The sequence below is a fragment of the Polypterus senegalus genome, chromosome 3, assembly GCF_016835505.1.
Source record: "Polypterus senegalus isolate Bchr_013 chromosome 3, ASM1683550v1, whole genome shotgun sequence".
NCBI lineage: Eukaryota > Metazoa > Chordata > Cladistia > Polypteriformes > Polypteridae > Polypterus > Polypterus senegalus.
The window spans coordinates 105,524,592-105,539,641 of NC_053156.1; the positions used below are offsets into that span (position 1 = coordinate 105,524,592).

Consider the following 15,050-nt stretch of genomic DNA (forward strand, 5'->3'; position numbering starts at 1 on the left):
AATGGACTGTGGTATGAAACTGTTACTCAGTCTTGCAGAACCAGAGTGGAAACTACAATATCAGTTTCCAGATGGTAGAGGAGAGAAGATACCATGTAACAAGAGCAAATGGTCTTTAACAATTTTAAGGGCTTTGTTATAATAGTGGGTTTGGTAAATGTCTTTCATGGGAGGAAGAAGCGCACCAATAACCTTCTCAACTGCTGTCACTATCTGCTGTAGTGTGTTGCAGTCCGAAACATTACAGTTCCCGTACCAGACAGTGATGCAGGTAGAGAATGGACTTTCAATGGTAGTAAGAATTGGTGGTGGGAAGCTCACTCTCATCAGTCTCCGCAAAACATACAGATATGGCCGAGCCACTCTTGGCTATGGAGGTGGAGTTGAGGGACCAAGAATGGTCATCCATGATGTGGACTCCCAGGAATTTGATGTTTGATGGTGAAAGGTGAGTTAGCGGTTCTGGAATCCTGAATTCTATTATTATCTCTTTTGTCTTTTCAACATTAAGAAAGAGATTATTGCACTTACACCAGGCAGCCACACTTGGCACTTCCTCCGTGTATGCTGAGACATTATTGTTCTTCATGAGACCCACCAGAGTCATGTCACCTACAAACTTCACGATCTGGTTCCAACTGAACTCTGCTCAGTTAGCAGTGTAAAAGGCAAAGGGCTAAGGATGTATCCCAGTAGTTCTCCTGTGCTCAGTGAGATAGTTCTGAAGGTGTTAGTGCCAATGTGCACTGACTGAGACTGAGCAAGACCCAAGCATGTTGAGCTGGGGAGAGGGAAAGTGGAAAAAGTGCTGGGCTGGGTCAGAAAGAGAAGCCAGATTTCTGTGCAGTTTTAATGAAATAATGATTTTATGACTGATTGTAACTTTCACGGAAGGGCACGTGTTTTTATGGATTATTTATTAACCATTTAATGGATGTCGCACTGCACTTTTAGAACACTGTTTGCTTTACATCAAAGTAGTTGAGCACTTCATTTGCCTTGGCTCATTTGTTCATGACTATCAACAACTGTGAATTTAAGTGTTGCAAAACCATGGAGCCAACCCAGACCATTACAGGCATGTTGTGTGCACCCATGTTATAAAAATGCAAAAAAGGCAGAGCGTGATAGAATCATACTATGATGAAGCAGATAGAAGCTTCACAAACCAATTATCAGATTTTATAGGGCATGCTGAGTTACTTTTGCTGATTATATGGTAATAACTGAGGACAATGTTTTTGAGTGAGTTAACTCTATGACACTCACTGATACCAATCAATCAGCTCTGCCTCCTTTAAACCTTATAAACGTCAATGTGATTAAAACTAAACTGCCTACATCTATTTAGTCATTTTCAATTGACTCTACACTACACGTGCGCACAATTGTTTAGTCATAAGACCACTGTGGTGCAATCATGCATGATGATACTGGGCAACAGCAGGCAATATCTTTGCGGTATAACGTAATAAGCTTCTGTATAGTGAAAAACTGTGAGACATCATATGTGTGATTTTTTCAGTGACTATGATCTACTTGTCCACAGAACAGAGATAGCAATTCAACTCTGGGTATCAACATTGAATAATATAAATATCAGCACTTGGAGATGACTTTTCAAGGTGAATGCGGGAGGAAACGGTACCCCTGAGGATGAAATTTTTTTGTGGAGGAATATGAACAACGCAGAGAAGTGCACTGCACAGCTGATTTCCTTTTAAAATGGCTGAATCTCAGAACAATGTTTTGCTTTTTTCCTTCATAAAAAGACATGGATCCATTGTTTTGCAATATGTGCAATCACAAGAGGTGGATCAATATTTGGTAACTCTTTCAGCTTGAAAAATGGATAAATTGGGTTAGTTTTAATGCCTTTGTTTTCACATTGGGACATCTGTACACTTCATTTCCATTGTAAGTGGCAACACTTTCTGTCTTGTAAAGGAAGTCAGTCATTCCAGGCATGGCTTCATTACACACACACTAGTGTTTTGGAGTAAGTTTACAGATTCAGAGCACATTTCACTCTCTAGCTCCTGGATGACCCTCTTTATAATCCTTCCAGAGCATTCAGTACAGTAACATGGGTTACACTCCCTGTCTAGATATACTGTATTGTCCTTGTCAGTACACACCACTGACTGTCTGTTAGGGTTGTGCCTAGGCCAGCCTACATTTCCCTACTCTACTCAGCCACTCATCATGCATACATTTAGTGTTAAATGCAGTACACTGTATTTAATTTTCCTTTGAGGGTGTGTGTATTGATTTCCATCTCATGCCTAATGCTGTTAGGATAGGCCTTTTCTCAGAAAATAAATTACATGTATATAAATAAAATTATTGCTTCTTATTACTCTGCATTTTAAGTTGATTTTATGTTGAAGGTGATCAAATTTCATGTAAAGATAATTCAGTGTAACTGATTACTAGTATACCACTTTCTCTCTGTCATTTAGCTACAAAACAAGGCAGATGAAACTAAATTATACTACCATATAAAGTGAAAATGTTATTTTATTGCAGTTTTTATATTTTATATGAGGATGTTTAATGTTTGATCATGCATTTAGATTTCTAATTTGATTTCATTTATGCAGCTCATTAACATTTGCAATCTGTAAAGAACATTAGAAGGCAGCTGTGTTTTAACAAAAGTAGGTTTCTGAGCCTTTTTCTTGATGTCAGCCTTTTTTGTGTTCTTTAGAAATGCCAATGAGCTTTTGTAAACAGGAAATTTTCATCAAGAGGAACTACACTACATTGAATATAAGCATCCAATAGTGCTTTTAAGAAGTGAGTGCTTGGGCCCGGAATATGAAGTGAAGGGCATGCTCAATAATCTGTTGCTTGAATGAAAAGGCAAGACAATAAGAAGAAAACTGTTGGTGATATGGAATTTTATGTAAAGATAAAAAATAAATGGACCAGTATACTAAAAGCTGTTCTCATTCAAGGCAAAAATTTAGAATTGATTCCCAAAAGCTGGTCTTGCTAAGTATGTATTTTATGCTATTGTTGTCAACAAGTTAAAATACATCTTGAAAATGTTGGCCTGTATTAAATAAAGTGGTTTCTTTATGTTTAATAAATGGTAACATAAAGTGAAAATGTAGCAGATGTTTTACAGCCAACACTGAAAGAGGAAGTGATGGGGTTTACACTAGTCAAGTTTGTTTTTTTTTTTAAATGTGTTTTAAAAGCTACAATTCTGAACACTATTTCATATATGTAGAATTATTAATATTTTTTATATTAGACCAGTAAAGCAAATATATTTGGGTATTAAAATACAATACATATAATAAACTATTTTAAAAAATGACCTAAAGGATCCATATATTGTTATCTTACCGGATGCACCTGCAAAATACAAAAAAAGCAACTTAAGTAAATGAAATCACCTAAAGGATGCAGGTGTCAGAACATGAAAATGCTTTTCAATAAACTTTAATACGTGCCCTCTATATTTAAAGAATTTTTACTAAACAAAGTAACAAAATTATAACATTTATAGACCTGCTTAATTCAATTCATACTGTTTTATACTTGCCCTGGCAGCATCAGGCAACGGGTAGGAACCAACTTCACCCTGGAACTATTCAGAATTAGTAATAAAACACATTTTCTGGGATGTAGCATTAAAACTAAAGAACATGGAAAACCCCATTTAAACTTAGGGAGAACATGCAAACTCTACATAGGCAGAAACCAGGACTGAAATTCAAACATCATACACTAAGGGCCACATGTATAAATGATATGTAAGCAAAAATATGTTGCATACACCTGGTTCCCAAGTTCCCTTTGTATAAAAACTTTGTGTAAAGCCACACACATTTTCACGGTAGACTAAGACTGTGTGTACATACTTTTCTGCTTGGTTTTGCAAACTGGCGGCACCCAGCATCAAAGTAGTGCTACTGTTTCTGTATTGTTTCCCTTCTTATTCATACTTGCATCAACGACACAGGCTTTATCAAATACACCTAAATTGATTGCACATTGTTTACAAATTTAATTCACTTGATTGTAATCTTTCTGATGCATGGACTGACCAAACAATTCCAAATACCTCAGCTGCTTTAGCATTGTTTCTATCAGTGCACCACTCACAGTATTTTAACCCACTGTATCTGACTGTGGAATCACAGCTGCATAGCAGCTGATTGGAAAGCTCTACGGTGGGTTGTGTTGAGAGTGCAGAGGATACAGCTTCCAGCCCTGGAGGACATTTATAGCAAATGCTGCATAAGGAAAGCCACCAGCATCTGTTTGGATTCCATTCAGCCATGCCACAGTCTGTTTGAACTTCTCCCATCTAGCAAACACTTCAGAGCTTTTCCTACACGGACCTCAAGGCTCAGAAACAGTTTCATCCGAAGAGCTATAAATACACTCAATCAGTCTATCAAGTGCTCCAGATAGAACTGCTTGTACTTATAATTACAATTACTTCACTGTAAACTTGCACTACAACTGTAAAATTGCACTATCAGAGCCACTTTATGAACCATCTGTACTATATGTACTTGTTTATTGTACTTATGCTTTCATATTGTATAGTTTCATTGTTTTTTTTATCATATTATTATTATTGTTATTTTATCATTTTATAGGAAAATATGTTTATGGAGGATTTGCATATTGAATCTCATTGTACCATACAATGACAATAAAAGAATTCGATTCACTTCAATAAAAGAGAGCATGTATTTACAGATGATGATTATTGGCTGCTAAGTCTATTTAGATTTTCAAGAGCTATCATCTTGGAGCTGTGTTCTGTTAGAATACTAGGATGTATACTTGAAATAATTTTCATGATGAAATCCATTAAAGTATGTATATTACATTTTACTGAAAAATCCATCCATCCAACCATTTTCCAACCCGCTGAATCCAAACACAGGGTCATGGGGGTCCGCTGGAGCCAATCCCAGCCAACACAGGGCACAAGGTAGGAACCAATCCTGGGCAGGGTGCCAGCCCACTACAGGACACATACAAACACACCCACACCCACACACCAAGCATACACTAGGGCCAATTTAGAATCGCCAATCCACCTAACCGGCATGTCTTTGTGTCTTTGGACGGAAACCGGAGCGCCCAGAGGAAACCCACGCAGACACGGGGAGAACATGCAAACTCCACGCAGGGAGGACCCGGGAAACGAACCCAGGTCTCCTAACTGCGAGGCAGCAGCGCTACCACTGCGCCACCATGCCACCCCTGAAAAATCATTAATTTCATTTAAATAATGTATACACTTAATAATTAAACATGTGGGGTAGTGGTGTTGCAGTGGTAGCGACGAGCTGGCACCCTGTCCAGGGATTGTTCCTGCCTCACACTTGATGCTTGCTGGGACTGGAGGTTGGTATGTTTGACAGAGACAGTACTGCTGCAATAAATTATTCCAGTTCACAGTCATGAGTGTCCCAGCAAGCATCTTGCGGGAGGCAGGAACAATCCCTGGAATGGGGGAGGCAAGAAAAATCCCTGGATGGGGTGCCAGCTCATCACTACCACTGTGCCACCGTTCCTCCACATGTTAATAAATGTTTTAATGCATTTCTTCATGAAAATAATATCAAGTATACATCTTAGTATTCTAAGATGTTCAGAGAGCTATAATATCATGAATGTAATGTGTTCTGTGTGACGGTTCCTGCCTTCATGCTCCTGTCTATGAAAGAGAAGCCCATTTAAGAAGCTAGTGATTCACACACACAGAATATGAAGCTTTAGTTATGATAGAACTTGAGAAACTCTAGAAAATTAAACATCGATTTTAAGATGATGTTCACAATGTTCTACTTTAAATAATGACATAATAGACTACTATTTTTCTTTCTCTGTGACCTAATGCACTTCTGTATGACAATCAGACGGTGGCCTACGACTTGCCTTTTCAGCTCGACTTTGACATCTGACCACTTCTTTTTTGTTACGGGCACTGTGTGACTTTCTTTGCTTAAACTGTTGAGCATTACCCAATCAATTTCCTTTTGTTGCCTATACCATTGCCTAAGCCACCAAAAATATGTTTTTCCTTGCCTCCACTTCACTGAGTAGGACCTCCACATCACAAAACACAGAATGAAAAGGGATATTTATATTGATTTACATATTGAAATATGTGAAAATCTGCAAGGAGTCGGGGTGGGGCTGTAGGCACGTGCATATGCGTTAAATTTTACATTCATTGGGATTTATAAGGGGGAAGTGTGTGGAACTTTGCATATGCACAGTTTTATGCATCTTATTTTTTTGTGTGTATGCACATTTTCAGTTTTGTCCATACGCCATGTTTTAGTGTGAATTCTACGCACACCGTTATACTTGAAGCCCTACATCTTTTGTGTTACAGTGCTACTCACATTTAAAGTTATGTACTTTGTTTAAATTAATGTCTAATTAATAATCTTTTTTCTTCCCCTCCCAGACTGTGTATTGCACATTTGGCAGATGCTTCTACTCCAAGAGATTTGCAAGATTGTTGTGCATTATAACTGTTTACAAAAAAAAAATCCTTTGAAATTCTTTTAGTTACATAGTGGAATGCATACTATTGGACACTGGTGAAAAATAAATGAAAGTTAATTTAAAATGGGAATCTGGGAACACTTTTTCACAAAAAGGGGAAATCCAGAACCAGTTACTGAGTCATGTTATTGAAGCAGAAACATTGTTAACTTTCGAAAAGCATCTGAATGAGAAACTGGGAAAACCTAGCTAAACAAACACACTAGGGGGTCTCCTCTTGTTTGTCATAATTATTAAACTCTTATGTATGTTTGTATTTTTAATGTTTAAGCAGAAAAAAGGTAGGATTTCTGAGGGTCACATAGCAAGTCACAACTGGGAACTGAACCTGTAACCTTATGATTTAAAATCCAGTGCACTGGCTCTTTGATTATTCGTCCAGTTAGTCATACCAACTGTATAAATTACTTTGCTATTTTATGTATGAATTCAATTAATTTTTATTTACTATTCATGCATTTATTTGCACATATTAAAAGAAAAATTCATGCTGGTCAGTTTAAGTAGTTAAAAATTCAATCAGATTTAAACAAGTTTAACCTATAAAGCACTGAATTTAAGTTGTTATATTGCTCTATATATCTATGAATCATGACTTTAGGTTATTTTGTTGTTCCTTTAAAAAGAATGGTAATGGAGAATATTACACAAATTCAATCAAATGATTAGACATTGTGATTGGAACAACTTCTTCCATTTCTGAATCCTTCATTTAAAAAAATATGACCCCTTTACCTGCCCTGTGGCAACTTTCTCCTTGGATGGGCTTCAGTTCAGGTTGTTCATTAGTTTGGTACCATATTTATGTTGTTTGAAACAAGGGTTTCTGTTGTTTCATTTGAAACTCATTTTATAGTTTTGCATGGTATACTGAAATATTATTGCTTTTGTGTAATATAGTCGATTTTCTTTGTTTGGGTAAGTATGTTTCAGTTAAAAGAGTCCTCCCCAAAATTCTCAGAAAGCACTGATGATGATGACATCATATCTAATTTCAACGAATTTGCTAAACCATTAGTTCTGTTAATGCCAGACATACACTATCAACTTTTTAGAAATCGTGTTCAAGTGACTACTCACACTGCAAGATACAGTGTTGCCAGTAGTATATGTGCTCAAACCATACGCCATACGAGCATGTTCGATTCAATTCAAGTGTCAAGATATGAGAGCTCAGACTATATGTATACATGGCCCTTATGGATAATTTTCCCCATTGACATTTTGCAATAAAGCTTTACATATTCAAAAAAACATTATGGCCACAAAATTCTGAAATTGTCAACACAGAAAAGAGCTGTGTTGCTGACTCTTGCTGTACTGTGCTCTGAAACTACAAAGAAAAGAAAAAGGCGTAACCGGGTGGCAGATGGTTGGTTAAGTGCAGACAATACAACCTGTCTATTTTACAGAGAGAATTGCAGGAACATAATCTATGTACTGTAGCTTACAGCTGTGTGTATTTATTTTGAGTTCTTTTGTCATTGGGGTATCTCTGACCACTTTTCTCCTATTCCAGTCTGTCATGGTATAATGAAGAAGACATGTTGGATAGGTATGAGTTTTGCTGCCAGAGTATGGTTAATGTGGTCTCCATGCACAAAATTATAGTTTTCTGCACCATGTCTATTGCAATTATTGTTGCCACGCACATACTCACTGCACAAAGAATTTCAGAAAATATGATACTGACTTTAGAAAATTGGCTCTCATGAGGCTGCTCACACACTACAAGACAACCGACTAAAATTTCCGATATGATAGAAATTCTTCTGATTATACAAAGGGCCAGTTATTAGATGCAATCAGGCATTGCAACTCCTCTCATAATTAATATTTTTCTAAGTATGCAAATTACATCAGATAAACAATACATTTTCTGATAATGTTTAATCCAACCCAGGATTGCTAGAGCCATTCCTACAAGTACAGGAACAAGACATAAACTAACTATGAAAGGGGAGCAAGTTCATCACAAAATACCATTCAGAAATGAACAAAACAACACTCTGTCATCCATCCATCTACCCATTCATCGATGCATCTGTACCAATTTATCCACGTCAGGGTGATGATTGGACAAAGCCTATCCTAGCAATATCAACCATAAGACAATAGCCAACAGTGAATAGCACATGAGTCTATCAAATGGGACACGGATACAGAAATCCATGCTTACTCTTACAAGGCAATATAGTAATACTGATCTACCTAATATTTTGTTCCTTCAAATATTTGAGGAAATTGGTGGAAATGGTTGGTGGGTACGGGGGAAGTGGGTGATGGGTGAAAATAATGCAAAACTGTCATAATTGTCATGCAGAATGTGCTTTTCTTTAGACTCAAGCAGGGTTACACGTCTGCAGTGTTAATCACTTTAACAGAGTACCCCCTGCCAACACTTGGTTAACAAAGGGTTAACAAAGTGACACAACATAATAACAATTAGATCCAGACACCAGTCTTTGTTTGTATTTTTTTGTTTTACTTCCCTAGTAGGCTTATAGTCACACCTGCATTTTATTTAAATTTCTTGGTCGCTTGATTCAGACATATAACTTTATTTTTTAAAGACTGATTACTTTTGATTTGGACAAAATTATCTCCTTATTGGACTCAACATGGAATATTACAGCAGGTAGCTCTTGATAGCCCCTGTTTATTCTCTATGCATGACTTATTTAATCAGTAGTTACATAAATAATGGAGATGAGTCAGAGTACAGGAAAGTCATGGAGTACCACAACCTGCAACTCAATATCAGCAAGACAACAGAACAACTGCTGGACTTCCAATGTGCCAAGAAGCCTCTGAGACCTGTCATAATTTGGGGGAGGATGTGGAAGTGGTGCAACAACAACAATAACAGCATTTATTTATATAGCACATTTTCATACAAAAAATATAGCTCAAAGTGATTTACATAATGAAAAATAGAAAAATAAAAGACACAGTAAGAAAATAAAATAAATCAACATTAATTAACATAGAATAAGAGTAAGGTCCGATGGCCAGGGAGGACAGAAAAAACAAAAAAAAAAATAAAATCTGCAGGGACTCCAGACCATGAGACCCCCCAGTCACCTCTGGGCATTCTACCTCACATAAATGAAACAGTCCTCTTTATATTTTGGGTTCTCACGGAAGGACTTGATGATGATGGTCATGTAGACTTCTAGCTTTTAGTCCATCAATGTTGGTGCATCATGATGCTTTGAGTAGGTGGGGGTGGCACAGGCTGCCACCACAAAGAAACCGGAAAAAGAAACAGAAGAGAGAGTAGGGGTTAGTGCGGAATTTAGAGCCACCATGAATAGTTATTATAATGAATTAAACATACAGAGTATCAGGATTAAATTAAAGTGAGGTTATGAGAAGGCTATGTTAAAGTAATATGTTTTCAGCAGTGTTTTAAAGTGCTCCACTGTATTGGCCTGGCGAATTCCTATTGGCAGACTATTCCAGATTTTAGGTGCATAACAGCAGAAGGCCACCTCACCACTTCTTTTAGGTTTTGCTTTTGGAATTCTAAGGAGATACTCATTTGTGGATCTAAGGTTATGATTTGAAATATTGGGTATCAGACATTCCGATATATAAGATGGAGCAAGTTTATTTAAGGCTTTATAAACCATAAGCAGAATTTTAAAGTCAATTCTGAATGACACAGTGTAGTAACATCAAAACTGGAGAAATGTGTTCAGATTTTCTTTTCCTAGTTAGGATTCTAGCAGCTGCATTCTGCACTTGTTGCAAATGATTTATGTCTTTTTTGGGTAGTCCTGAGAGGAGTGCGTTACAGTAATCTAGTCGACTGAAAACAATCAATCTTTCAATGATATAAGAGGTCTAACTTTTGCTATGTTTCTTAAGTGAAAAAATGCTGTCCTAGTGGTCTGATGAATATGCGGTTTAAAATTCAGGTTACAGTCAACAGTTACCCCTAAGTTTTTTACTTCCGTCTTGACTTTTAATCCTAATGCATCAAGTTTATTTCTGATAACCTCATTGAATCCATTATTGCCAATCACTAAAATTTCAGTTTTCTCTTGCAGAGCTACAAGTACCTTGGGCTTCACATAAACAACAAACTGGACCGGTCTGACAACACAGTGGTTCTATGTAACAAGAGCCAGAGCAGTCTGTACTTGCGAAGGAGATTCAGGTCTTTTGATGTGTGTAGCAAACTACTGGAAATGTTCTACTACTCCATAGTAGCCAGTGTGGTGTTTTATGCTGCAGTCTCCTGGGGAAGCAACCTGAGCTCAGAAGAAGCATAATGCCTTAACAAACCTATCAAGTAAGCCTGCTATATCGCAGAGCAAACTATGAACACACTGGAAGCTGTTATGGAACAGAGGAAGAATGCAAAATTGGATGCCATCATGAAAAATCCCCTCCAGCAGGTGCTCTCCTCAAACATTTTTAGCCTCAGACTCATTCCACCACAGTGTGCTAAGAAACGTCTCTGGGGGTCTTTTCTACCCACTACTATCATGCTATACTTTCATCTGATATACTCGTTATGTTTATTTTTTTATTTATCAATTAATTCATTTATTTATCAATTGAAAATTGGATGTATTATCTGTCCTGCCAGTCTCTATCCCTGTTTTTAATGTTTCATCATCTCACAAGTTTATTACCACTTCAAACTAGTTTTGCATCATCTTGTTAGCACTTTTCCAGATATCCTTACTTGAAGTTCATCGCTGGCCTTTCAGATACTTTACAAGAAAATAAATCAACTGATTTAGGTTTAAATTAAGTTGCCTTTTAGCTGTCTTGAGCACATTTAACTCATTTAACAATTTAAATTATAATGAGTGCACAGTACATCAATGTGCCTGATATTTCCATTTCTTGAATGTTTCTTGTGATTTCTGTGCTGATTTTCTTCCAACCACAGCCAAGGCCTAGGCCAAGTAGTCACCCACGTAACACCTGACTGCGGCAGATAGAGGGTCATTTCCAGAGGGTGGGACTGGACCGTGTGTCTGCCTGGGGGTTGCAAACTGGGATCCTGAGTTGTTTCGCTGTGTAGTGGGTGCAGGAACACCCTGTACCAGTGCATGCTCTCCAACTTGACTTGACTTGACAGCTCCTTATATGCCAGTACCATCTTTGGTGGTCTTTTGATGAGTTGTACAGTTTTTTAGTGTATGATTTTGTTATCCCTTAAACACTGATTTCCATGTGGTTTGACCTAATAGAGTTTGAGTTTCTTTCAGCCTATATTCTATTTTCCAATTTACAAAAAAGAGTTGTGTAGAAGGTACATACATGTGTGCATTTGATATCCTTCTGAGAGTCATATATTATTTCAAAATGGTGAAGATTTCTAATCTCAGCTGCAGAATAATTATCAGTTGATTTGTAGCATCACATTTTCCTAAAAAAATCTTATTTTGTAACTTCCATTTGGCTATAGTTGGCAATGTCTCATGAATGTCAAAACTCACATGCTCCAACCACTGTTTAAATTTGATTGCCATCATTTGAAGATGTAACTTTTATACTTTTTCAGTAAAGTTTTCTCCTCTTCAAAAATGAGCTACTATTTCGTGTTAGAAATGACACCCAACTGATCATGAGTAGAATAAAAAAACATACATTATACCAGAGTCCTCAACATAATATGGTGTGACCTGCCAGTTGGCAGAGATACCTCACCTATATTACAAGAGAGATAGATTGAGGCCTAGAAGAGCACACCAGAGGTGGCAAACACTTTGTTGACACTGAAAGGCACTATGTTCCAGTAGGGATTGTATTGACCTGTGCTGTCCCTCAGATGGTGCAGATGGGTGGGAAGTTGTCTGGTGGTAGAGAGAATAGTATCTAAAGACAAGAAGAGAAAGGCTTTTTCACAAAAATTGAGAAAAGGGAATGTATGGTTAAGGTACTGGTTTGGGCAAGTGGACAAGCCAACAGAGAGTCTGGGGTTGAAGACTTGTATATCTCTCCCTTAATTATTTTTGTTAATAAAGGTGTCACTTATTTTTACCTTTTGCCATTCAGACATATTCCTAGGGTTTAATAGTGGTTTGAAGATTCACAGATAACTCTGTGTTGCTGGGATAGGTTCTGACCCTTGCAACTGTAAATGTTACATTGTAAGAGGTTTTTTTTTAATATATAACTAAATTGATGAATCAGAAGAGAATCTGAATAATGTACTAGGTTTAAAGACTTAACTGCCTTTCCAACATAATTTGTCATGCCTACTTTTTCAAACATATGTCATGCTTATTTCAGTTAAATGCTTGAAAATTCTAAAAATTGTTAAGTGCTATAAATCACAGAAGCATGAAGAACATATTGTATGCAAACATTGTGCACTTCAAATGGGACTCTTAACTTCGGGACACAGCCCATTACTTTGTGACCATCCAGAAATGTGTTTGGGTCTCAGTCAGTCAACTGCATCAGGTAAGAGGTCTTTATAACTTTATTATCTATGTATTGAGATTTATAGAGCATAGAGTTTCTTTGACTGGTAACAAAAAAAACAAAAAAAACTTATAATTAAGTTTGGGTCATCAGTGAAATAAAATAAAGAAAAGTTGAATTAGTGGGTTAAATGATGAACTATTTAACTTTTCTAAACTGGTCACATGCTCTGTTGCTGCCAGATCAGGCTGCTTGCATCTCCTGAATAATGGAATAACATATCAAGCCTTAGAGCTGAAGCGTATTGAATTCTGTCTTTAAGAATATAATATTTTAAATAATGAATTATTCTAAAAAACATAAATGACTGCTTACATATTTTTTAATCATAAGGGCAATTTTGATTCTTGGCAATTCAGAACACTGATAATGATAAAAGAACCTAATTATCTGCATTACATAGTAATTTATAAAATTGGGGTATGTAGTGTATCTAGAGTGTACACAGTCTACTGCAACCAATAGTTATCTGTTATTGGAGTTTTATTATTTTATATATTTCACTTAAATGTTCATCACTTCTAATACAATTAATGTCTAAGAACAGTTTTTGAACAGTTTTATACAACATTATGGTAGTCTATTCTTTGTGTGTTCTTCAAAACTAAAGCATTTTAAAATAAATGAGTAGTTTCTCAACTAAAACAAAGACCTAGAAAATATACGCAGCTTATAACATATTAAACTAATGCAAGTGGTTAATACTGAGTTCATTGGGAAAGAGCAGAAAACAAGTAGTCGAAAAGTCAAAGAAACAGATGTGCAGTCCAAATTTTATGAAAGAATATTTCCTAGAAAACACTGGTATTACTTCTTTTTAATTTACATAACACATGGCTGGTAAGAGTGTATACAGTACCTGATCTGCTTACATAATTAAACTAGTTTTTTTCCTTTGAAATATTCCATAATGTCTTAGTATTGCTTTTATAACACAATTGTCTATCTCTATATATATAAAATCCAACGTCTGTCTGTCTATCTATCCGCTTTTCAAGAGATAACTACTTAACGGATTTAGAACTTTTTTTTCTATAACTTGCTTGAACATTCCGGTTGATTTTGCGACTTCTTCCATCATGCTAAGTATCATAGTTCACTTGCAGGAGCGATTTATTCGCGCTAAACCGAGAGAGCGGCTGTTGGCGGAGGATAGGGGGAAGCATGACATCAGGAGTAGGTAGCCAGGACGGGCTCTCCTCACTCATGTGCCAGCCTCCGTTCAAGTCACTCCACCTGTCACCACGTTTTGGAGTGTAACTTTACTCCACTTAGCTAGCAATACCTGTTTGTTTATTGAATTTTAAAATTTGTCCTGTTTCACTACTACGTGGGCAGAGCTGCAGGGGACGGCTAGTATTTAAATATAGATAATATAGTCATGTCATTTTCTAACCTGCTTAATTCAGACCAGGGTCATGGGTGGGCTGGAACCTATCCCAGCTAGTTTTGGGTGCAAATCAGGAACAAACCCTGAATGGGATGCCAGTCAATCGCAGGGTAAACACACACACACCCACAAACCGAACACACAGTAGGGCCAATTTAGTGTAGTCAATTCACCTAATATAGTGCCAATAAAAATATTTTGCCCTGAAAGCTTTCTACATTTTATTGTTATACAACATTGAATTACAGTGGATTTAATTTGGCTGATCCTTAGAAAAAAATGTCTTGAATGTCAAAGTTAAAAATAAGATCTCTGTAAAGTGGTCTAAATTACTTACATATACAATACACATAATGATTAAACTCATAACTATTCATCCACATTAATATGACACCTCTGAATCATCACTAGTGTAACCAATTGATTTCAGAAGTCACATAATAGCGAAATGGAGATCACCTGTCTATAGTAAAGGGGTTTCAATTGATTTTAGTATAAATGCACTTTATCGCGAAGGTCCAGCTTGTTTGAAGTCAGTATGGCAATGTAACTTACACGTTGAAAATAAAAGAACATTCCAAGCTACTTTGTGAAAAGGCGACTGAAAACTATAAGTCAGGGGCCAAGTCACTGAATATGCTTTGGAATCCCA

The 15,050-nt window shown here is 36.7% G+C and overlaps 1 protein-coding gene across 1 annotated transcript in view; it reads left to right on the plus strand.

Moving 5' to 3' along the window:
- Positions 1 to 350: 350 nt before the first annotated feature.
- The window catches only part of tpo (thyroid peroxidase), a 72,905-nt gene continuing 58,205 nt past the window's right edge, over positions 351 to 15,050 (plus strand). The window contains exon 1 of the mRNA XM_039749754.1: positions 351 to 448. Coding sequence (XP_039605688.1) covers positions 351 to 448 — 98 coding nt within the window. The remainder of the gene's footprint in view (positions 449 to 15,050) is intronic.